This window comes from Heloderma suspectum, chromosome 2 (assembly GCF_057233095.1).
Source record: "Heloderma suspectum isolate Gila_16-S chromosome 2, 16-S_ref, whole genome shotgun sequence".
Lineage (NCBI taxonomy): Eukaryota > Metazoa > Chordata > Lepidosauria > Squamata > Helodermatidae > Heloderma > Heloderma suspectum.
Genome location: NC_139459.1, coordinates 394,874,040 through 394,896,945, shown reverse-complemented (window position 1 = coordinate 394,896,945; position 22,906 = coordinate 394,874,040). Strand labels below are relative to the sequence as shown.

At 50.7% G+C, this 22,906-nt stretch overlaps 2 protein-coding genes across 3 annotated transcripts; one reads left to right on the top strand and one right to left on the bottom strand.

Moving 5' to 3' along the window:
• Nucleotides 1-2,854: 2,854 nt before the first annotated feature.
• LOC146356503 (uncharacterized) lies at nucleotides 2,855-6,202 on the top strand. The gene is made up of 2 exons (XM_084841258.1): nucleotides 2,855-3,202; nucleotides 5,794-6,202. The coding sequence occupies exons 1-2, from the start codon at nucleotides 3,028-3,030 to the stop codon at nucleotides 5,937-5,939; spliced, it is 321 nt and encodes a 106-aa protein (XP_084697384.1). The 5' UTR covers nucleotides 2,855-3,027; the 3' UTR covers nucleotides 5,940-6,202.
• Nucleotides 4,057-22,385, bottom strand: LOC146356502 (zinc finger and SCAN domain-containing protein 20-like). 2 transcript variants are annotated; one of them, XM_084841161.1, is made up of 13 exons: nucleotides 21,385-22,385; nucleotides 20,793-20,888; nucleotides 17,756-17,893; nucleotides 16,526-17,016; nucleotides 15,837-15,954; nucleotides 15,535-15,638; nucleotides 15,184-15,310; nucleotides 14,862-14,957; nucleotides 11,022-11,115; nucleotides 8,455-8,942; nucleotides 8,322-8,369; nucleotides 8,085-8,186; nucleotides 4,057-7,162 (listed from the first exon to the last, which is right to left on the bottom strand). In XM_084841161.1, the coding sequence occupies exons 4-13, from the start codon at nucleotides 16,943-16,945 to the stop codon at nucleotides 6,630-6,632; spliced, it is 2,130 nt and encodes a 709-aa protein (XP_084697287.1). In that variant the 5' UTR covers nucleotides 16,946-17,016; nucleotides 17,756-17,893; nucleotides 20,793-20,888; nucleotides 21,385-22,385; the 3' UTR covers nucleotides 4,057-6,629. The 2 variants fall into 2 exon arrangements, with proteins under 2 accessions (XP_084697287.1, XP_084697288.1); XM_084841162.1 differs by lacking the exon at nucleotides 21,385-22,385 and having other exon boundaries at nucleotides 20,793-20,947.
• Between the last annotated feature and the right edge of the window lie 521 nt (nucleotides 22,386-22,906).

Sequence of the window (22,906 nt, the reverse complement as noted above, 5' to 3'; positions counted from 1 at the left end):
CTAAAGGATCACACCCGTAGTTTGGGGGTGCTCTTGGACCCAGAACTGTCACTTGAGGCACAGGTGAACTCGGTGGCACAGAGCACTTTTGAACAGCTTAGGCTGGTACACCAACAGTGTCCTTATCTGGACAGAGATAGCCTAGCTACAGTTACCCATGCTCTGATAACGTCACGTCTGGATTACTGCAATGTGTTATACGTGGGGCTGCCTTTGATAACGGTCTGGAAACTTCAGCTAGTGCAAAATAGGGCAGCAAGATTGTTAACGGGGACTGGCCAACGAGATCATATTATGCCAGTACTTTTCCAGCTGCACTGGCTGTGAGTCCATTTCTGGGCCTGATTCAAAGTGCTGGTCTTAACATTCAAAGCCCTTAATGGCTTGGGGCCAGGTTATCCGAAGGATCGCCTCCTCCCGTATGTGCCTGCCCAGACCCTAAGATCATCCTCAGTGGTCCTTCTCCATGAGCCTCTGACAAAGGAAGTGAGGCGGGTGGCTACCAGGAAGAGGGCCTTTTTTGCTGTGGCACCCTGGCTGTGGAATGAGCTCCCTAGAGAGGCCTGCCTGGCACCTACGTTGCACTCCTTTCAGCGCCAGGTGAATACCTTTTTATTCTCCCAGTATTTTAGCATTTTAGCTTCCTAGTCTTTTAGCTTTGGTATTTTACAGCTGTATTTTACATCTATGCATTGCTGCCAGGTTTTATTCTGGTTGTATTGTTATATTGTGGTTTGAATGCTTTCATATTTTATATTGTTTTATCCTGTGCTTTTTGGGTTCAATTTTTGTGAAGTGCCCAGAGAGCTTCGGCTATTGGGCAGGATAGAAATTTTTAAAAAAAGAAAAGAAAGAAAAGGCGCTAGTTTGCTTGGACACATGTATGTATCTGCTGCCTTTAGTGGTGTTGACTGACCACTATGTATGGTCAGCAAATACATGCATGTGTCCAAGCAAACTAGCACTTTTTCTTTTCTTTTTTAAAAAATTGTACAGTCCACTTTACAGTGAACATATAATCACCGCTAACGTACAGCACTTGTACGTTAGCGGTGATTCTATGTTCATGTCTTCCTGCAGTAGATCTCTGCTGTGACTGCTCCCTCCTGTAACATCTCCCCCTTCTCCCACATAGGCAGCTTCCGGTTGTATGCAGATGTGGGGCAACTTCCGGCTGGCATGCAGAGGAGACTTTCTATCACGGAGCCTCACTGCCCAAAGATGTACATCTCCATGATCTGCGTCTTGCTCACAAACCTTAGAGCGATGGTCTCCCTTCTGCAGCTCAGGCAGAAAGGAGAGTCCGCCTTCAAGAAGCTCGGGGGGGGGGGGAGGAGGAGCGAGTATAACAACAGCAGCCCTCCCACTCTACTTGAAGGCGAACCCTGCTGCGTTCCTCATGGGCAGGAGCACAAAGCCCCGCCGTCGGTGGCATTACCCCACCGCTCAGGACCGATGGAAGAACTTTGTTCTTCAAATCTGGAATGATGAGCAGGGATGATTGCCAATTTCGGGATGACCTGGGGGACCCTCTTTGAAACAGCGGAGGTTCCCCAGCCAGCCCTGGAAAGGGAAACCACCGATAGGAGGGAGCCAATTCCAGTTGTAAAACGTGTGGCAATGTGCATATGGCACCTGGCTAATCCATGCGTGTACAAGAAGGTAGCTCATCGGTTCGGAGTGGGCAGTGCAAAATCGTGATAGAGGTTTGCCTGGCCATGGACCACCTCCTGCAGAGAAGGGCTGTGAAGCTCAGGAACACAGTCACAGTAGTCTGGGGATGATGGGTGGGGGAGGGAGCCTACCTCTGGGTAAGGGAGCTGCCTAGGGCAGGGGGGCTGGGGATGATGGGTGGGGGAAAGGCTACCTCTAGGGCAGGGGGACTGGGGATGATGGGTGGGGGGAAAGGCTACCTCTGGGTAAGGGAGCTGCCTAGGGCAGGGGGGCTGGGGATGGTGGGTGGGGGAAAGGCTACCTCTGGGTAAGGGAGCTGCCTAGGGCAGGGGGGCTGGGGATGATGGGTGGGGGGAAAGGCTACCTCTGGGTAAGGGAGCTGCCTAGGGCAGGGGGGCTGGGGATGATAGGTGGAGGGGGGAAGGTGGGTGCATATATTGTGGAGGACTGTGGGTGTGGATGGCCAAATTGAGGTTGCAAGGTGCAGGGAAACCTAGAGGTATCCCCCACATAGTGCCCAGTGTCCAATGAGTACCCTCAAGTACCCACCATTTCCCAAATGCGGTACAATTGAAGCTGCTAAATTGCAATAGTGCATAATCAGCCTTTCGCGGAACGGAGTGACTACATTCACCAAACAGACTGTAAGGTTTTACCTATTGCAAGTGGAAGACTGCTTTCGCGATATACAGCAATGATCTTCCTTAGTATACAACTTGGAGAATGCATTACACGGAGAGGCATTCCTGCGTGAAAGCGCAAAGCTGTGCTCGCAAAAATACACTATTTCGCTTTAGCACATCTTCCACGCTTCCCGGGGTGAGGTAGTGATTGCTAAGGGAGGTTTTCCCATGTGAGATAGAGCGACTTCTGCAGGTTGCTAAAAGCCCCTTTTGTCCCTGTTTCCAACTCAGGAGCCCTTAAGAAGTCACTGAATCGTGTTTGTTCAGCGAAATTATAAATTTTGGAACAGGTCTTGCATTCCTACTTCTGCTATGATGTTTGCCCAAGTTTACAGATTGCAGGATGCATTTCCCTCTGCACAATATGCTGCTGATCTTAGGATATGTTTCTTTAGCAACACAGAAAGTACACAGTGTTCCTTTAAGAATGTAAACCACAGACGCGCCACAGCGACCCTATGTCCCACCGTAACCAGGAAGTCGGGGTCTTTGGCCTTCTCCTTTAGCTCCAGGGCAGAATGGCTCCCAGGCACCGGGGGGGGGGAGGGGGGGGCCGTACTGGCTCGACGCAGAAGCAAGTCTCCTCCTGCTAATCTGTGAGAGTGGATGGGTTTGTAGGCTGGAGCCAAGCCTGCAAACCATCCACCTTTATCTGCAGATTGCCCGGGAGATGGCTGCCCTCCAGCGGTGCTCAAAATTTAAAAAACCGAGGGTAGCCTTCTACCAGTCCCTGGAGCTCCATGGGGATGGCCCGCCCCACGCTGCCCAGCCAGCCTTCTTCCGTGAGCGGCTTGAACTCTGGGTGCTGGCTGGGCGGCCCAACCCACACCTCCGGAGACCCCAGGGTAAGTACAGGTTCTACTAATTTTGTTGTTTATTCGCTCAGTCGCTTCCAACGCTTCGTGACTTCACGGACCAGCCCACGCCAGAGCTTCCTGTCGGCCGTCGCCACCCCCGGCTCCCCTAAGGTCGAGTCTGTCACCTCCAGAATATCATCCCTCCATCTTGCCCTTGGTTGGCCCCTCTTCCATTTGCCCTCCACTTTCCCTAGCATCTTCTCCAGGGTATCCTGTCTTCTCATGATGTGGCCAAAGTACTTCAGTTTTGCCTTTCATATCCTTCCCTCAAGTGAGCAGTCTGGCTGTATTTCCTGGAGGATGGACTGGTTTGATCTTCTTGCAGTCCAAGGCACTCTCAGAATTTTCCCCCAACACCACAGTTCAAAAGCATCTGTCTTCCTTCGCTCAGCCTTCCTTATGGTCCAGCTCTCGCAGCCATTAGTTACTACGGGGAATACCATTGCTTGAACTATGCGGACTTTTGTTGTCAGTGTGACGTCTCTGCTCTTAACTACTAATTCTACTAATTACTAATTCTTGTTGTTCAGTCGTGTCCGACTCTTCGTGACCCATGGACCATAGCACGCCAGGCCTTCCTGTCCTGTGCTCTCTCCCGGAGTGTGCTCAAGTTCATATTCATTGCATCGGTGATGCTATCTAGCCATCTCATCCTCTGCCATCCCCTTCTCCTTTTGCCTTCAGTCTTTCCCAGCATCAGGGTCTTTTCCAGAGAGTTTTCTCTTCGCATTAGGTGGCCAAAATACTGGAGCTTCAGCTTCAGTATCTGTCCTTCCAATGAGCACTCAGGGTTGATTTCCTTTAGGATGGACTGATTTGACCTCCTTGCAGTCCAGGGGACTCGTAAGAGTCTTCTCCAGCACCACAGTTCGAAAGCATCAATTCTTCGGCGCTCAGCCTTCCTTATAGTCCAGCTCTTACAGCCATACATTACTACTGGGAAAACCATAGCTTTGATTAGACGGACCTTTGTCGGCAAGGTGATGTCTCTGCTTCTTACTATGCTGTCTAGGTTTGCCATAGCTTTCCTCCCAAGGAGCAAGCGTCTTTTAATTTCATGGCTACAGTCACCATCTGCGGTGATCTTGGAGCCCAAGAAAGTAAAATCTGTCACTGCTTCCATTTCTTCCCCTTCTATATGCCAGGAAGTGATGGGGCCAGATGCCATGATCTTAGTTTTTTTAATGTTGAGTTTCAAACCAGCCTTTGCACTCTCCTCTTTCACCCTCAACAAGAGGCTCTTTAGATCCTCTTCACTTTCTGCCATTAGGGTGGTATCGTCTGCGTATTGGAGGTTGTTGATAATTCTCCCAGCAATCTTAATTCCGACCTCTGATTCATCCAACCCGGCATTTCTCATGATGTACTCTGCATATAAGTTAAATAAGCAGGGTGACAATATGCAGCCTTGTCGTACTCCTTTCCCAATTTTGAACCACTCGGTTGTTCCAGTAATGAGGGCAAGGCTAAGGAATTATTCCAGAGGGTCAGGTGGTTGGTCAGGGTGGCAAATAGGAGCAATTGCTGCAAGATGTGGAGTTAGAATTGCAGTGTTAGTGGGCACCTGAGCCACCCCAGCAATAGGGAGGGTGAAAACTGCCAGCCAGAGAAAGACTGGGAAGTCCACTCCCAGGTCAGCGTCGGGGGGAGTAGAATCTGCATCCCATCGCTATGCCCTGCCTCTCCCACTTGACCGCCCAACGTCAGGACCGTTTCTGGACTTTGTGCTGTCTCCCCACAGGCCCGGCGCAACTGTGTCCAGGCGGGGCCACGGGCACAACAGCCCCACCGGGAGGAGGATTTGCCGTCACTGCCTCTCATTCCTGCCCAGGAGGGTCATCCAGCCGCTTGAGGAGGAGACCCCGCTCTGCAGCGCAACGTAGCCGGGGGGGGGCCTTCCCGGCTGCAGCAGCCAACGCGGGGCTCCTTCGCCGAGTCCTTGAGAACGTTCTTGAGATCCGGGCTGACCATGTCAGGATTCCTTTTGCCCCCCCCCCCCCAACTTCAAATGCCAAACCAAACACAGACAAGAGGCTCCAATCTACGGCTTTTAATCCCTTACTTCCAAGAGTCATACAGATGCAAATTCTCAGTGACTCTCAGCCTGCAAGGAAATGCCTTCAGGGTGTTTGAAAGGTAGCCACGAAAGTTGCCCGCCATTTGAAAGAAAGGCTGGCTGGCTAGCCTAACTTGAGGGGTGGGGGGAGATCTCTCTCTCTCTCTCTCTCTCGAGGTTTCTAGGCGCAGCTGTTCACACAAGGACAATCGGGTAGACCGTTTAAGTTCCACCCCGGCCTTCTCCCTCTTAGCTCTGCGCCTGTTTGCTATCTCTCATGGGTATGTGTGTGTGAAGAGGGGCCCACCTCCTCCAGCTGGGCCTTTGAAACCTGAGGAGCTTGCCTAGCCTGGGAAACTACCTCCCCCATGTCTGGCGGCTCTTCTTCAGAATCTGAACTACTCTCCCACTCCCTGCGCTCAGAAGCGTGCCTGACATCGAGTGCAGTGGATGCATTTCCCCTTTCTAAAGCCATATGGATGAGCCCATGCGCTAACCCTTCTTCCTGCCTCCTTCTCCCTAGTGACCAAGGACGGGTGGCGGTCCTGGAGCGACAGAGGCAGCGGCAGCAAGGAGACCGCGGCACCTGGGCGGGGGGAGAGCCCAGTGTGGATACATAGCCCCTGGGCCTGCACGGTCGGCCACACCCCTCCACCACCGCCCCTATGATGTGCCTTCCACTTCCTCTTCCTCCCTCTCTACGAACTACGTACGTAGTTGATATTGTTAATCCCCCCTCCCTATGGGGGCCCTCTTCCCCCCAGCTGCAATTTCGATGTATTTCCCGACATTCCAACCAACCCTTGCCCACCCCTGCCCCAAATGAAATCAACCCCCCGCCTTTCTCCAGACTCCACCTCCCCAAGTTGTCTTTTGAAATGTTGAGAACTTTATTTTTAAAAAACAAAAACAAAGAAGTATTTTTGAACTATTTCCTGTCTCCCCACATGTTTTGTGGTGCAGGCCAGGACAAGAAGGGATGGGGCGGCTGCGGGGAAAAACAGTGGCGGGTGGCTACAGTGAGAACTTCTTCGGCTTCCACACCCGGCGCTGTTCCCCCTGGCGGGGCAGAGTCGCCTTCTTGGGGGTGGATGCCTGCTGTGGGGGTCCAGCGGCTGCGGGGGCAGGGAAAAGGTGCAGTGGCTGCAGATCGGGGGAAGCCGGGCTGAGAGAGAATGGTTCCTCCTCCTCGACCTCAAAACACAGGTCAGGGGTCACATCGTCACATGGCCTGACCACGCCATCCCCCTCCTTTGCAAGGCGCCCCTGCTGGTGCCCTCACCTGGGCTGGAGTTGGGCCATGGGCGAGGGGGTGGGGGCCCTTCCCTGGTGGTGAGGCAGCAGCCTGGGTGGGTTTCCTCACCCGGGGGTGCTCCCTTGGGCAGGGCAGAGTGGACTTCTTGGGGGTGGATGCCTGCTGTGGCGGGCCAGTGGGTCGGGTGCCGGAAGCTGCCGGGGTGGCGGGAGATCAGCGGCAGCCAGGGCGAGAGGGAAGGCTTCACCCCCCTCTACTGCACGGCACAGGTCAGGGGCCGCATCCTCTGTGTGGGCCTGACCACGCCGGGCCCCTCCCTTCCGCAGCTCCCCCACGAGCGCCCCCACCAGTGTCTCCAGCAGGTCCGACTGCCTGTCGATCGCTGCCTGGAGTGCACATCGGTCCCTCCTGCACTCGGCCTCGTCTGCACGCTGGTCCCTCCGCCAGGCCGCCTCCTCCGCTGCTGCTTGCTCGCCTTGGCGCGCGAGAAACCGGAGCATCCGGTCGTTCTCCGCGGAGGTGTGCCGTAGCAGCCGATCCATGTCGAGCGAGGAAGAGCGCCCGGTCCTCCGATTCCGGGCCATTGCTAGCCGTGTTGCGGGGGACAGTGTGGCGGTGTGGTTTGGGATGCCGGGGTCTGGAAAAGGAGGAGAAACAGAGAGTGTCAGTGTCTTCCCATGTTGTTCTTCCAGCTGGGTCTTGGCTTGGGATAGGGCCTTTCTCGGGGGTAAGGCAGCATCCTGGGTGGGAACTTAGGCTTGGGATGAGGGGGGGGGGGCTTCCCTTGGGGTAAGGGAGAGCCCTGGGTGGAAACTGGGGCTTGGGCCAAGGGGGGAGTAGGGGGAGCGTAAGGGCCTCCAGTGTGGTCAGGTGAGAAAGTTAGTCTTCCTTGCAGGAAGCGTTGGAGTTACACACCACAACTGGAGCTGGAACCATGGAAAGGTGGGTGGGGACAGCTCGGACAACACAGCCCATGGGGAAGTACCCCCAGAAACCACAAGGTATCCAGGCACGCAGGGACACGCATGCACACAAAAAGGCAGTCATGCAGAGAGAGACCTCAGCTTCCCCCTTGTCCTATGGCTTCTATTCTATGCGTCGTTACATGACAGCGAGCCCCATCGAATTCAGTCATGGCTACTTCTCCTTAGACCTGCTCCGGATGGCTCCATATAAACACACACACACACACACACACACACACACACACACACACACACAGACATTCTCTGCTTTCGCCAGACCTTGGAAGCACGCTGGGAAAGGTACTTCTTGCAGAGTCTAGACTTTCAGCAGAAGAGGGTGGGGGGTGGGAGAGGGAATCAGATCACGAATACTAATGCTGATTACCAGGATGATCATACAAGCAAAAGTAGTTACAACTACTAAAATGAAATGTAGCCCCCCCCCCCCCCCCCCCGGTATTTAACACTGCCCATTTTGAGGCATGCCCAGCCTGGCTCCTCAAAGCAAACCTAGAAATAGCCAGCAAGCAAGCACAAGGGCAGACAGAAACTTCGGCGGCACCTGTGTTCTCTTTGATCCACTGGAGAGCTCACCTGGGCAGGCCGGTCTCTTTGGGCTGGACCCATCAGCATTCTGGGGGGCAGGATCGTCTTCGGTCTCACCCACGTCTGTGGCTGAAGAGGACGATGTAGCAGCTGTGCGACATAAAGGCGGTAACAGTAGTGGTGGGTGTGTGGCATTGCCAGAGGGGCAGCTGTCTCACGTGAAGGTCATTCACTGCCTCTGAGTGCTGCAGAGTGTGCAAGCAGAGGCCATGGGCATCCACTCACCTTGTGGCTCATCGGGCCGGGTCTCCCCCTCTGCAGAGCCTGCTATTCCTGCATGCAAGCCGAGACACAAATGGTCAATGGCTTACAGAAGTTGGGTTGGGGCGACGGCCAAATGCCGGTTAGGAGGACTCACCCATATTCTCCTCAACTGGGGCCAGGTATTCCTCCGCATTAACAGTCTGGAGGTCGTGGGTGAAGAGCTCCTCTGATCCTTCGGGAGCAGCTGGCGCGTGGCGAACGGCGATGCTCCTGCAGACACGCTTAGGCTGTATGGTAGCTTCCCCTCTAAGGATGCTATGTAGCTCCTTATAGAAGGGGCAGCTTGCTACAGCACTCCCAGAGCGGGAGTTGTGCGTCGCCACCCTTCTATATTCCAGCCGCAGCGCTTTGGTCTTTGTCCTGCACTCCACGGCGCTGCGTCTGTGCCCCCGGAGGGTCATCTGGCGGGCGATGTGCTCATAGGAATCTATGTTCCTGTGGCTGGAGCGGAGCTGCTCCTGGACCTTCTGCTCCCCCCATATGTCCAGTAGGTCCATCACTTCTTCGTACTTCCACGATACCCCACGCCCCTTGCAGGCGGACTCTGCCGAAGCCATGAAACCCAGGTTAGTTACGCAAGCCCTGGGGGCAGAAAGAAGTGGCATTGTTAGACTCAACAACTGTAGGGCTCTGCAGTCTTTGGGCAGGCGCTATGAATTCTGGGGATTTCCGGAAGAGAGGAATTCCTCTGCTCTTCCTTTGTACTGCTGCAGGAAAGTGTGGCAGAATTTGGGCAGGGTAAAGTGGTGCCACAGTTTCTCTGTATGCTGTAAAGGCAGAGGTGCAAGTGCGATATCCAGAAGCAGCGCTTAGGCGTTGTAACGACAGATGGACCTAGAGTAACGAAATCTTACTTTCGGGGCCCCAGGGCTTCGTATATGCGCAATATCAATTCAAACAAAGTGAATACAGGGTGGGATTCATAGGTGCCTAGTCCCATTGAAAGTGAGTCAGCAACACAGATGGCCTGTTCTTTCACATTCACAATAGGTCGCTAAAGCGCTATTTCGCATTAGCGCCTTAGCATGTAATAAGAAAATTTGACTGTGATGCTTGCGGCCTCATTTTGTGGGTCCCGGACTCTGTTTAAGGTCAATAGGATTTGGCAAAAACAAAGGAACATCAGCTGTGGATCCCTTTTGTCAAATCCTATTGGCACCCAAGTTCTGGGGAAGCAACTACTTAGCTGAGATAAACCTGAGTTTCAGGCTGTAGCGGGAGTACTTGCTTGACTGCGATAGCACGCTAATGCGCACTCGTGATCTAGTGCTTAATTTCAATGTTTTTTAAAAAGTCGGTCCCTCGGCCTCCTGCTCCAAAATGGCAGTGAAACTTCTGGAAAAGAGGGAGGGAAAGGGTTGGGTCAGCGAGGACATGGGCAGGTGAGAGACACGCCTCCATGGGCAGGACTATGATACCGACGCAAGTGCGGGTGATGGAACACACCCCAACAGGAGCGTAGCCGAGCTGAAGTAAAGAGGAAAAGTCGGACTATAACCAGTCCCAGAAGAACTGGTTTTTCCGCGATAAGCTCTGGGGTGGCTGCAGGATGGCCGTGACATCATGTATCCCTAACGACCTCCACACGCAGCCAGCTCGGAGTAAATCGCTTGTGGAAACACCCCCTTGGGGAAAAAAGTGTTTTTTTTCCCCCATGCCCTCAGAATTTCCAGAAATTTTACCTCTCTACTTGTAACATGGGATGGGAGCTCCAGTTGCATAGACTCCATGTGCCTCTTCCAGTGAACAGACAAATCTGGGCTTGGGTCCGTCACTGACAGCCACCCAGCTCCAAGGTAGCAGTGAAGCTGGAGCCAACAGCAGCATAGGATAGCATCCCATATGCATATTGCCTAAATAACACATCTGTTAAAGGCGTGGCCCTTGCCAACTCTAATTTCCCAGCATATTGGAGCTTGAGTGAACCTGGAAAGCCTTTAGCAGACACCTTAAACCAAGAGGTTATTTGCTTTGAGTATGCTCTCCCCTCAGCTTGCATCTTTTAAAATGAAGGGCTGTGCCCCATTTTTAGGGCTTGTCCCCCATGTGAATTCTTACAGGTCTTTTAAGCTCTTTCTGCACTGTGAGCACAGATAGGGCTTCTCTGCTGTGTGGATTCTTCCATGTCTTTTAAGGCCGGCACTGATCGCACAGCTCTTTCCACACTCAGAGTGTTTATACTGTGGTTCCCCTGTGTGGATCCTTGGATGGGTTTTAAGAGCTGAGCTCCAGTGGAAACTCTTCCCGCATTCTAAGCATTTATACGCCTTTCCCCCGTGTGCATTCTTGATTGAGAAAATGTGGCTTTCCTATAACACAAACTCTTCCCACACTCAGAGCATTTAGGGCTTCTCCCGCGTGGACCGTTTGATGTGCTTTAAGGGCTCTGCTGTCAATGAAGCCCTTTCCACACTCTTAAGCATTTATACGGCTTTTCCCCGGTGTGCATTTTTTCATGCAGTTCTGCTGGTAACTGAAGTCTCCATAGATTGAAATATTTTCCCTTTTGTGTGAATTCTTTGACATCAGTAAGGTGTATCTCCTCAGGGAAACTCCTTCCATACTCAAAGAGGAAAAACTGGAAATTCTCTATGCTTATGAATATTCCTTTTGTTTACTTCAGAAGATTCTTCTGGTACTGGACGTTCACGGAAGGCATACCTTTCAAAAGAACTAGATGTGTTTTCCCACTTCTCTTCATCTTCAGTTTTCATTTTCTGATGTATGTCATCTTTATTGCTCTCCCTCCCATCAACTGAAAGTAGAAAAAGAGAACAAAATCAATCGCTGTTCCGATTATCAGAATAGCGGGTTCGAAGAGTCCTTCCAAATACATGAAATAGCCTCTGATAGTGAATAGACCTGACAACCAGAGTGGGGCACAGAGTTTTTAGTTTATTTATTACAATACTTATAGGCAGCATTTGTGGACATACTGGCATGGTTGGCATGTCACAGCTATGTTTTTTTCTTTTTTTAAACTCTGGGTAATTGTGAGCTGGCTAATGTGCTAGTGTAAGTACCTTGATGGCTCTCACTTGGTTCCTCCTGTCTCCTCCTGGCAGCAGGACTGGCAAGAAGAAATACTGGGTAATGAGCGTGGCTTGTTGAGGGAAAGGGAAGCCAGTGTTCTGGGTATGGACGTCATGCGAACCAAGCCAGGGATGAACCAAGCAGAAGAAATCAATATGCATACATCAGGAAGGAGGCTTGTTCCAGGCACCCCTGTGTTTAAAAAACCATTGGGTTGCTGTGACGTGCAAACCCTCCCCGCACCCAGTCTTTACATGTATATGTAGTACATGTATATCATTTATAAATAAATATACATATATTGGGGGTGCGTGCTCAATTGTTTTTTTCTGATGGGTTTTGTGAGCAAACACTATGGAGACCACTGTGCTGGTACATATAGCTTGGTTCCCTCACTTGGCTCCTCCTGGCAGCAGCAGCAAGAACAAACGCTGGGTGATGAGTGCGGCTGGTCAGGGGAGAGGCAAGCCCGAGTTCTGGGTCTGGACATCATGCGAACCAAGCCAGGGATGAACCAAGTGGAAGACGTCAAGCTGCAGACACTAGCAAGGTGGCTTGCTCCTGGCACACGTGGGCTTAAAAAAATCTCTGGACTGCTGTGATGTGCGAACCCGTCCCAGTCCTCACAAGGCGGCTCACAGAAATAAGAAAAAAGATAAGACAGAGTAAACTTGTAATAAAAACCAGACAGCAGCCCAACATTCATTTTATAATGTAAGTCTGGTTAACAACAAAAACAAAAAACAATAACCCAACTGATCAATGGTGTTTGGAAGTGATCAGGAACTGATCAATGGTGTCTGATACCATATTGGTCAATGGTATCAAAAGCTGCTGAGAGATCCAAAGAACCAACAGGACTGAATTCCACCATAACACTTCCTGGCATGTGTCATCCACTGGTGCGAGCAATGCTCTTCCCATCACAAACCGGAATAGTCAGTCTCCCCCAAGACCAGCTGGCGATGAGAGATCACTATCCTCTCCCATGCCTTGGCCCCCAAAGGCGGGTTAGAGAGTGGGAGATAATTAACGCAACTCCTGGGGTCCAAGCTTGGTTTCTTTAACAAAGCCAGCACCACTGAGGGTGCAATCCTATCCAGCTAAGCGGCCGCCTCCAAACTCAGAGGCGACCGCCTATCCAAAGCACGGCAGGAGAAGCACGGAGAGGATCGTTCCCTCCACGCTTCTCCTGCCTTGCATTTGCTGCTAGACAGCCGACTGCAGCTGTGTAGCCACAGGAAGGCAGAGCGGGGAAGGAGGCTGCCGATGACACACTGGATGTGTCGTACAGGCATTTCCGCCTTTCCGGCTGCTCCACAATCCTCTTGCGAGCGTGGAGGACGGGGCTATAGGGGGAGGTTGGTTCTCCGGGAACCGACCTTGGAGCCCATGCTTCGAGGTCGGTTCCTGGACAACATGATATCCTATGGCCATCTAGCCACTGTCTAGCTGCCATAGGATTGCTCCCTGAATCCTTTAAATTAGTGGGGACCCCGCCTTCTGTCCAAGTGGAATTCATCCCCTCCAAAATCCCTAAATCCATCCTGGCTGCTTTTATGACTCGAGAAGGGCATGGATCCAGAGCACAGGTGGAAGGCCTTATCCTTCCAAGCAGCTCACCCACATCCTCAGGATGCACAAGCTGAAAAATATCCATCACAACATAACAAGAATGGGTCCTAGCCCCATCTGTCTCCAACTCTGTCGGAGCCATGGCATCCTAGATGGTGCGAATGCAAGCACATTTTCCTTCAAAGCATGCAGCACACGGATCTCAGGGGGCTTCTGAACATGCTCTGCTCCGCTGAGCCTCCAGTGAGGAGACAATTAACAACCTTGAATAGCTTTGCCTGTTTCGTTATGATCTGGTCTGATAATGAAGACCTTGGGGGCATTGTTACGCCCAGAGGCGTGTTTGATGGACAAGTGAGAAAAGGCTTTCTCCTGTGTTGCTCCCAAACTGCGGGCAACACTCCTTCAAGAACTACGATTTGCTCCCACTCCATTGGCTTGTAGAACGGAAGTGAAGACGCATCTTTTTTAAATTAAGCTTTCTGAATTATGTAGTTCTTTTAATTATGTAGTTCTTTTAATATTTTACTATTTTAACTGCTTTAACGTTAATTTCCATTTTACCGCTCTGATAACAAATCAGCAGCATTCAGAAGTGGTGTAGAGGACATAAGGGCATAAAAACATAGGAAGAGCCCTGCTGGATCAGACCAAGGGTCCATCTAGTCCAGCATTCTGTTCACACAGTGGCCAACCAGCTGCCCACGGGAAACCCACAAGCAGGACATGAGTGCAAAGCCACCCTACCACCCATGTTCCCCAGCTCACTGCCTCTGGTGCTGGAGGTAGCACATAGCCATCAAGACTAGTAGCCATTGATAGCCTTTTCCTGCAGGAATTTGTCTACCCCCCTTTTAAAACCATCCAAGTGGGTGGCCATCACTACATCTTGTGGAAGTGAGTTCCATAGTTTAACTCTGTGCTGTGTGAATAAGTCCTTCCTTTTCTCTGTCCTGAGTCTCCCACCCATCAGCTTCATGGGATGACCCCGGGTTCTAGTATTTTGAGAGAGCGAGAAAAATGTCTCCCTATCCACATTCTTCATATCATGCATAATTTTGTAGACCTCTATCATGTCTCCCCTTCCCCTCCTTCGTTGCTTTTTTTTTTTACTTAATTTTTTTTAACTTTTTATCTTTATAAATGAAATAAAGAATACCAACAACATAATCACCATCTACAGTTTCCAACATTACATTTCAGTATTCTTGAGGTCACCACAACAACCAGAAAAACAAAAAAGAAAATATAAAAGAGAAGGCAAAAGATGAAAGAACAGACCCTCCCTCGTTTCTTATTGCTTTATGCTTTTATTGTTTTGTAATAAACATCTACATATGTTTTCTCACTCACACACACACACACACACACTGAAAACACAAATGACCCCTTTCTCACGTGACAGAGTCCCTCCACCTATTCCCTTGGCTATTTCTCTGAGAGATGTCTCAAGGAGGTGACATTTAGCGAGAACTTTTTTACATCCTCATCTCTTATTGCCTTAAGCTTTGTTTATAATATTAAAAATAAATAACTAGGAACACTTTGGACAGTTTGGATACTCCAACAGAAACCCTGAGCTGTCTTGAGTTCCCAGCACCTGCAATACTTTGCATGCCAAAGATCACAGGTTCAGCCCCTGGGATCTCCACGTGAAGGCCTCCAACTGAGACCTCGGACAATCACTACTGGGAAATCTGTTGGCATTGTCTTTAAGACTTAGTATTCAATAGATGTTTTCCCTCACACACTCTTAAGACACAAATGACCCCCTTCCTACGTGACAAATGCCTCAAGTGTCAAGTTGGTGGCATTTAGGGAGAAGACGTATCTGCCAGGAGAACGCAGAGCGTGAAAAACCCAACAAAGGTCCCACCAGATGTAAGCACATACCGTCTGATGTCTCCCCTTCCTTGGAGGCGCCAAGAAATAGCTCTTCCCCTTTTCTTTGCTGCCAGGAGAGGAAGTCAGCTCTGGGACCCGGAAGGCCTTGTAAAGAGGGCAGAAATATTACTAATGACATTTCCCACTATAACAACCATTCAGAGTGTCTAAAGCGTCTCTTCTCTATACGAGCCCTAAAGATGTCAAAAGAAGGATGCCTCTGTTAGCCTCAATGACATCCTCACAATGCTCCGATTCAGACAAAGTGCCACAATTCCCCCTTCCAGGATCTGTCAACTAGGCAAAGAGGAAGGGAGGCCCCATTTTTTACCCAGAGAAACCAGGGTCCCATAAATCTCCTCCGTGACGTCCCAGTGCAGAGCCCTCTGGCCTGGATCCAGCAGGGCCCACTCCTCCTCCGTGAAATGCACAGCCACCTCCTCAAAGGTCACCGGACCCTGAAAGAAAAGGAAGAAATCATGTTCTCCTAATACATAATGCAGCAACAGACAAGGACAATAAAGGTGAGGTGGTTGGAGGTTGTCCTCCAGGATCTAGAGCTTCATGAGTGACTTTCAAAGCCTTCCTAGCAGCCATCTTAGAGAGGAGCAAAGGGAAAGGGGGAGATCCATCCAGGACCAGGGAGATGTGCAGGGGACAGCGGCACTCAGGCCTTCCCTACCTGCTCTGGATGCCAAGAAGTTCCTTCCGGTCCACCACAAAGTGAAGGAGGCCTAGAAGGAGCCCCAAGTGTCATTTGACTCTCTCTCCAGGTCATTCCATTTCCTGGAAGGAAGACAAAAAAGTTGGGAAGATATTTTATATTTCATAAGATTTTTGCATTTCTTCACACTGCACATGGGCATAATTCAAAGTGCTGGTTTCTATTTCTATATTGCCCGAATCTGTTGAAACACAATTCCTTTTTTGAAAATGTTAGAAGAGTCTCCTACCCATGTGAGAAGATGCTCCACTAATCCTTACCCAGTGAGGTGGGACCCTCCTGCCAGGTCCACCTGACCAGCGGCCTCTGCGTGGTGTCCGAGGGGAGCTTCTCTGCCTCAGGGACATCCGTGGCTGCTGTGGCTGATATCCCCTCCACCTGGAGAAGGGACGAAGAGCCCAGGCAGTGAAGGGGGAAAAGGAATTAGGAAAGGAAAGAACCGGGACAGGCAAAGGCTTTGGGCAGGGTTTGCCAATCTATTTGCATTCAGGTCTTCTTCTGAAGTTATTCTACCTACTAAGCCCTGCAGTTGTGCCTTTGGCAGGAGAGCACATGAGGATTTTGGCCAAAAATGTATCACTAGCATGAGAAGAACACTAGAAAAGTTCACCCCAAACTCCCTCCTACAACCAACTGGGAGAGAAAGAAGCTCCCAGAAGTTCTCAGACACTCAGCTGGTGCCTACAAGCACCAACACTATTTTGCCAGGACGACTGTGCCGCTGCTTGAAGAGGTATCCCCTCCTTCCCTGGAATGTCACAATCTCTTTTAGGTGCCATGACATCCCCTAAAGAGGGGCTGCCATACACATCCAGAAGCTGTGGCATAGAGGAGGGGCGGGGCAGGTGGGAGACTGGGACATCACTACCTTGATTGACAGCCAGAAACCGTGGGGATACTGGTGAGGATTTTTAAGACCTCTGGATCTATGAGAATGAAATTCTCTCACCTGCTCCTTGTCCTCTGCCTGGCTCAGGAGGAAACCTTCCACCAGGGCCACCGCTTGGGAACTGGTCTCTGCTCCACACTCCCTGACCCAGCTCTCCATCTCCGGGGGCAGGATGGCCAGAAACTGCTCCAGGACCACCAGTTCCAGCAGCTGAGCTTTCGTGTGTCTTTCTGGCTTCAGCCACTGACGGCAAAGGTGGTGGAGTCGGCTGCAGGCCTCTCGGGGCCCCTCGGCCTCCCGGTAGCGGAACCCCCTGAATCGCTGGCGCTCTGCATCTGAGCTGGTGTGGCTCCCAGACAGGTTCCCCAGCGCTTGTCTTTCCCAGGCCTCTGCACTGCTCCCTTCCTGGATGATACAGGGGCCGTTTCCTTCCCCTGAGCCAGCGAAGCCTAGCTGTTCCATGTTCACCCTGTTCTCCATCTCTGTTGCCAACAGGGCTCAAAGCATCTCCTTGCTGCCGCTTTCTGTCTTGAGGCAAGGAGGGCCTGAATCTGATGAGAGTAGATCAAATATTACCAAGGCTACACGCCTGTCTCTGTGTGTATATTATGTCCACAAAGGGAAAATAATCATTTTGGCTAAGAAAGGCGGGTGAAAGGCAGGACTCAGAGGGTCACTACAGATAAGGGGGGTGGGAGTCAGGGGGTTCCTCCTCCTACGATGCTCAGATCAAAACCTTCCTCTGGTTTAGTTTATTGCGCCAACCCCCACAACTCCCCGCTCTCCAACACTCCCTCTCCTTGAGCCCCCTCCCCTGCCCACTGCTCTGCTTCACACACACACCCCTCCGGAAAGCCCACCAGCGGATCCCTTCTCTTTTTTCAATCCTGCACAAGTGAACTAGTTTGAAACCAGTTTCGATGCCTCCTGATTCCCAGGGACCGGGTCTTGCAGTCTTTTTCTTCTCTCCCAGGTAGGGGCTGTTGACACTTCCTGGCTTCAGAGCGGGGAGGGGGGAAGCGATGGGATGGGGGTCTCCGGGAGGGGCCCCAAATGGGCCAGCTCCTCCCCCGCCCCGCAAAACCTACTCCCTGCCCTTCGCTGCTTCTCTCTCCACCGCCCGCCCGGCTGGGCTTCCCTCCCCCTAGGCTTTTCCCTCCCATTCCCATCATCCTGGGGACCCCAGTGCCCTTTGCATTCACCAGCTCCCATTTGGGGGGCCCCGGTGCTGTGGGTGCCTGGACTCCAGCCCCACATTCCAGCCCCAGGACCACCACCCTGGGCACTTACCTGCTGCCTTGCAGGCGAGGAGGGGCTGCGGATCGCCCCCACGAGGAGAGACCGGCGGAGGACTCTTTCCCCAAGGCGGAAGGTGCAATGTCTGGTCCTCCAAGAGCTGCTTGCAAACACGTGGTTCTATCCGGAGCCCTGCAAGGAGAGGAGCTGCAGCGGGGCTCCTGCGCGAAGACCCCCCCCCTCTCTCTCTCTGTTGATGGATGTGAAGCGGGGAGGGGCTTCCTCTCCTCCCCCCTCCCCTTCCTTGGGAAGCTGGAAGGGGCTGGCGAATGCAGGCGGGGACCCAGATGTGTAGGACGCAGCTGATTTTGCTTCCTGGGACTTGCTGGGGAGACTTTGGAGAAGATGCTGTCCCGCCTCCCTTGAAGTAGTATCGGATGCCTCCCCTCGAAGTGCAAATGTTAACGATAAAGGACGAAGAATGCCAAAATGGAAACAAGCGCAATGGATTAACAGCATTCAAAGGAAAGATACCCAAAGATGCCAGGAGGTTGACAATGGATTCTGGGGAGCTGGCCTGGGAAATCATGGTCAAAGATGCTGAGTTCAAGCCCTATCCCTGAAGAACGCTGGGAGTTGTAGGACTTTTCTCTGTCTAAGCATGCGTAGGATTGCACCCTTAAGTGATGAATGGGTGTGAGGCTGTAGTATTCCAGGTCAAAAGTGTACTTGAAGTTATACTTTTCTATTTACGAGCAAAAAAATATTCTGTAAGGGATGCACATCAAAACCTTGATATATAGATATCTAGAAATACAGATGTCTAGACTTTTGTGTAGGGAGTTATCTTCTCAGAGATGTAATTCAAAATTGATTTTATCTAGCCTAAAGGATGTATTTGTAAGCCTTTTTTGTACGTTCTAATTTTTTTTTGAAATGTTTAATAATAATGCGATATGGGACAGTAGATAATATTAGCCATGAGGTCATTTCTACACCACAAAAGTTTAAATATGTGATGCCCGCTTTATAGATATAGGCCTAACTGCTGCTGCAGTGAATCTGATTGGAGGGCCTCATTTGAAAAGCAAGGGAGGTTGTGTGTGAAGTCCTGATCAGCATTGGCTTCCAGTGGCTGGGAATGTAGTTCAAGTGCCCCCCCCCCCCCCGAGATTGGGGGTTCCTATTTAAGGACTATAGAGAATAATGAATGGGACACCTATTTAGGGGAGATCATCTATTCAATGGGTCATTGGAAGGGACAGCAGACAAAGGGTAGGTGATTTGGGAAGTATGTGGTTTGCAAGGACTGAGTCTTTTTGCTGTGTGTGTGCTTTTTGAACTAAATGATAAGCTGAACTCTTAAACTTGCTTTACTTAATGAACTGCTCTTTAAGGCCTAAAACCTGACACTAAACTGAGCCCAAACTGAAGCTAGCCTGCCCTTTTTCTGCTTAAAAGCACACTCTTCCACTCTTGTCAATACAGAGCTATGTATTGCTTTTATTCCCCCTTTCTACTCTTGGGATTAATTAAAATATGTGGCTGAGGTTCTTTTCAACTGCTCAGGAATTGTCAGCTCAAAGCTGCAAGACCAGTAAATTCTTGCCGGATCCCCCCCCCCCCTTAGCTCTATAGTGCGTGTATTCCCCCTTTCTAAGCTTGGGATTAGTTAAAATATGTGGCTGAGGTTCTTTTCAACCACTCAAGAATCTTTGTCAGTGCAAATCTGCAAGACCTGTGAGTTCACGAGTCTCATCCCAACAGGTCTCAGTGATGTATGTCAAATTGTACCTACCATCCTGTATTAGGATTTCAGGTTCATCCTGTTTGTTTCCCATCCTCTGTGTGTTAGTCTTTAGACAGGGGAGGCCACAGGTGTTGCACTAACCCAGTTTCCCTTGGCTCAGCAATACTACAAGTGAGAAGGATCTTGGAATTGTTATAGATCACAAGCTGAATATGAGCCAACAATGCAATGTGGCTGCAAAAAAGGCAAATGCTATTTTGGGCTGCATTCATAGAAGTATAGCTTCCAAATCATGTGAAGTACTAGTTCCCCTCTACTCAGCACTGGTTAGGCCTCATCTGGAGTACTGTGTCTAGTTCTGGCCTGCACTTTAAGAAGGATGCAGACAAGCTGGGGAGGGTTCAGAGGAGGGCAATAAAGATGATCAGGGGACTGGAAACAAAGCCCTATGAGGAGAGACTGAAAGAACTGGGCATGTTTAGCCTTGAGAAGAGAAGACTTGAGGGGAGATATGATAGCACTCTTCAGCTACTTGAAAGGTTGTCACAGAGAGGAAGGCCAGGACCTCTTCTCGATCATCCCAGAGTGCAGGACACGGAATAATGGGCTCAAGTGACAGGAAGCCAGATTCTGGCTGAACGTCAGGAGAAACATCCTGACTGTTAGAGCAATACAACAATGGAACCAATGACTTAGGGAGGTGGTGGGCTCTCCCACACTGGAGGCATTCAAGACGAGGCTGGACAGCCACCTGTCAGGGATGCTCTGACTTGGATTCCTGCACTGAGCAGGGGAGTGGACTCGATGGTCTTATAGGCCCCGTCCAACCCTACTGTTCTATGATTCTATGCATCACTTGAGTTGATGACTAGAACACAGATGTGTTACATGATGTGCTCTAGTTAGACCCATGTGCAACCTTGCACACGTTCTAACGAGACTCACACCTGCTTATAAGGACTCCTTAGACATTGGCAATAGAGCGTCTATGGCGAAGAAGGCGATTCCCACCCAAAGAGATCCACACTCAGGCACTGTTGGGAGAGGACAATGCCACAGTGGCACATTTATTGAGGTTTACAAAGATTCAAATATGCAAGCAAGTTTTGGGGAAAGTAGCTGAGCAAAGGGATTTAAGACCAATGGGGGATGCACTGGCCTTCAACAAGTTATGCTTTGGTGGGGAAATTAGCTGCATTTTTGGTGAAGCTGAGCTCCAGGCCTAAAAGCAGTTTTCAAGACTGTGGGAAGGAGTCTTGAAGCACAGAGAGAGAGAGAGAGAGAAGGGAAAGAGGGGGTGGAAGCTACAAATTCTAGGAAGAAGCTCTAAAAACAATATACCTTTCCTTGGGCTGAAGCCCTTTCCTGCAGACAGAAACTAGTGTGCGTTGCAACTCCTGGTCTCAGGTGAAGAGGAAGGAGAGCAAGGAGCCTTGACTACGGGAGGCAAAGCAAGGAGCTTAGCGATTTCAGAGATTTCAGCATGGAGCCTTCCTCTGGGAGGAGAGATCGGCGTGATTTCAGCAGCAGCATGGCACCTTACCCCTGGAGGGGTGAGGCATCCAGTGATTTCAGCAGCATGGCCCCCCACCTCTGGGAAGAGGGGGACTTGGGACTGCCCCAACCTGAGGCTTCTTATACAGTTCAGAGAAAAGCTGTGACATCACATCTTTGATGAACCAGACACCACTCATAGGCACTGGAAATGGTCCTACTTGCTATGGGAAAAAGACTGAGCTGGGCTTTCATCCCTTATAACAAAAGAGGGTGCTTGGGGAAGATGGCTGCACTTGCCGGAAACAGACGTCCTACTGGGTTCTTCTTATTTTTAACAAAAGATGTCCTTGCATGCTAATGACTGTCTTAAGGACAGGTGTCAAAGCTGGGGTTCAACAATGGGAACACATTGCAGGTAGCTGATCGTGTAACTTACCAGGTATCGCTCTTGCTGTAGCAGCCATATCGGGGGTCAGACTAAGTAGCCTCATGCAGTCTCATGCTTCATGTTCTTGCTGAGCTCTTTCTCCCTTGAATATATTGTTGTAAGCTGACGAGACACAGGAATTCCTTATCTTGTCAAAGGTCATACAATTGTATATCTTGTTCTCTGCTGTTCTCTTCTGTTCTCTCCTTATCATGGCTACCCTATAACCCAGTTCTTGTATTATTAACAATGGTGCTAGGAGAAGAAACGTTGAGGACTGCAACCCCACGCGGGAGGGGGAGGAGGAGCCATTTCATATGTGTCACAATGTCTATAAAAACAATATGCTGATGTATTTCAGGACTTCTGGCTCTTTGGAAATGATTCCAGCCTTAAGCCCGCGCGTTAAATAAAGAATCTCTTTTTCCTTCACTCCGTGGTCTCTCTGACTCTGGGTTCTGCAATATTGCCACCCAACACATTCACGTTTTGCTCAATTTTTACCCCCACCCTTGCTTTTGGGGAATGCGTTTGAGGAAGTCCATTAGAAACTGAAGCGCTTGATCGCGTCTTGCATGAAGACGCCTGGCTTTTGAGCCGTGTCTCAAAATGGAGCCAGCACTGTTCGCTCAAAAGAGAGCTATTTCGTAACAGAGGGTAACGACGGTCTGCAAGAATGGCCAAACAAAAATAAGAGCCCGTCGATGGACCCATTTTGCGGCAGGGATGGCTGCAAAGAAAGCTTACTTGGCTGGCATTATTGCATCTGCATAATATTGGAGCTATTTAAGGTGGTTAATGGTCTCCAGGACAGCAGAGGCTGGAGGATTCACAGGGCTGTGATGGTCAGTTCGCTATGGCTCTCTTCACACCCGGCATTTTGTTCCACTACAAACCCTTCCTTTTGATTCCCGATCCTTTCCGGGATTTAGACTGGCCCTGCAAGCAGGCCTCTCTCATAGCACGTCCCTCTGCATTATATCTTTTCATGGCTGGGCCAAGCTGCAAGGAACAATCAGGAGAGAAGGGGGCTCCGGGCTCCATATCCCCGCCTCTCCCCTGATCATTGGTTCCTGTAACATGATTGATGGCTCTGCCACATCCCTCTACAGCAGGAGGGAAGTCGGAAGTGGTCTGCATAGCAGGCTATGGGAGCTGGTCCCCTCCTTCCTCCGACTTTGTGCCGAGGGGGAGAGAGTCTTCTCGGTGGCTTACCCCGAGGTTGCCGGCGCTGCTCGTTGTTCTCTGCTAAATACGTCAGTGTGTGATGGAATTAAATGCAGTATATTGCTTGTACTACTGAGTTTGAAGGGAATATCGATTTCTGGGTTCCCAACTACAGAAGTAAGAAATCTACAAACGTACACGATCAATGCACCAAGCCATCCCTAGCAGCCCGCCCCCTCAAGCGACAACTTCACAGGGGAACCCTCTTCATTAGATCCAGCTTGTCGTCGTCCCCCCGCGCTGTTGTTGCTCTTGCCCCTTATTCTGGCTTCCCAACAGCCCTGAAAGGTGGACTAGGAGAAGA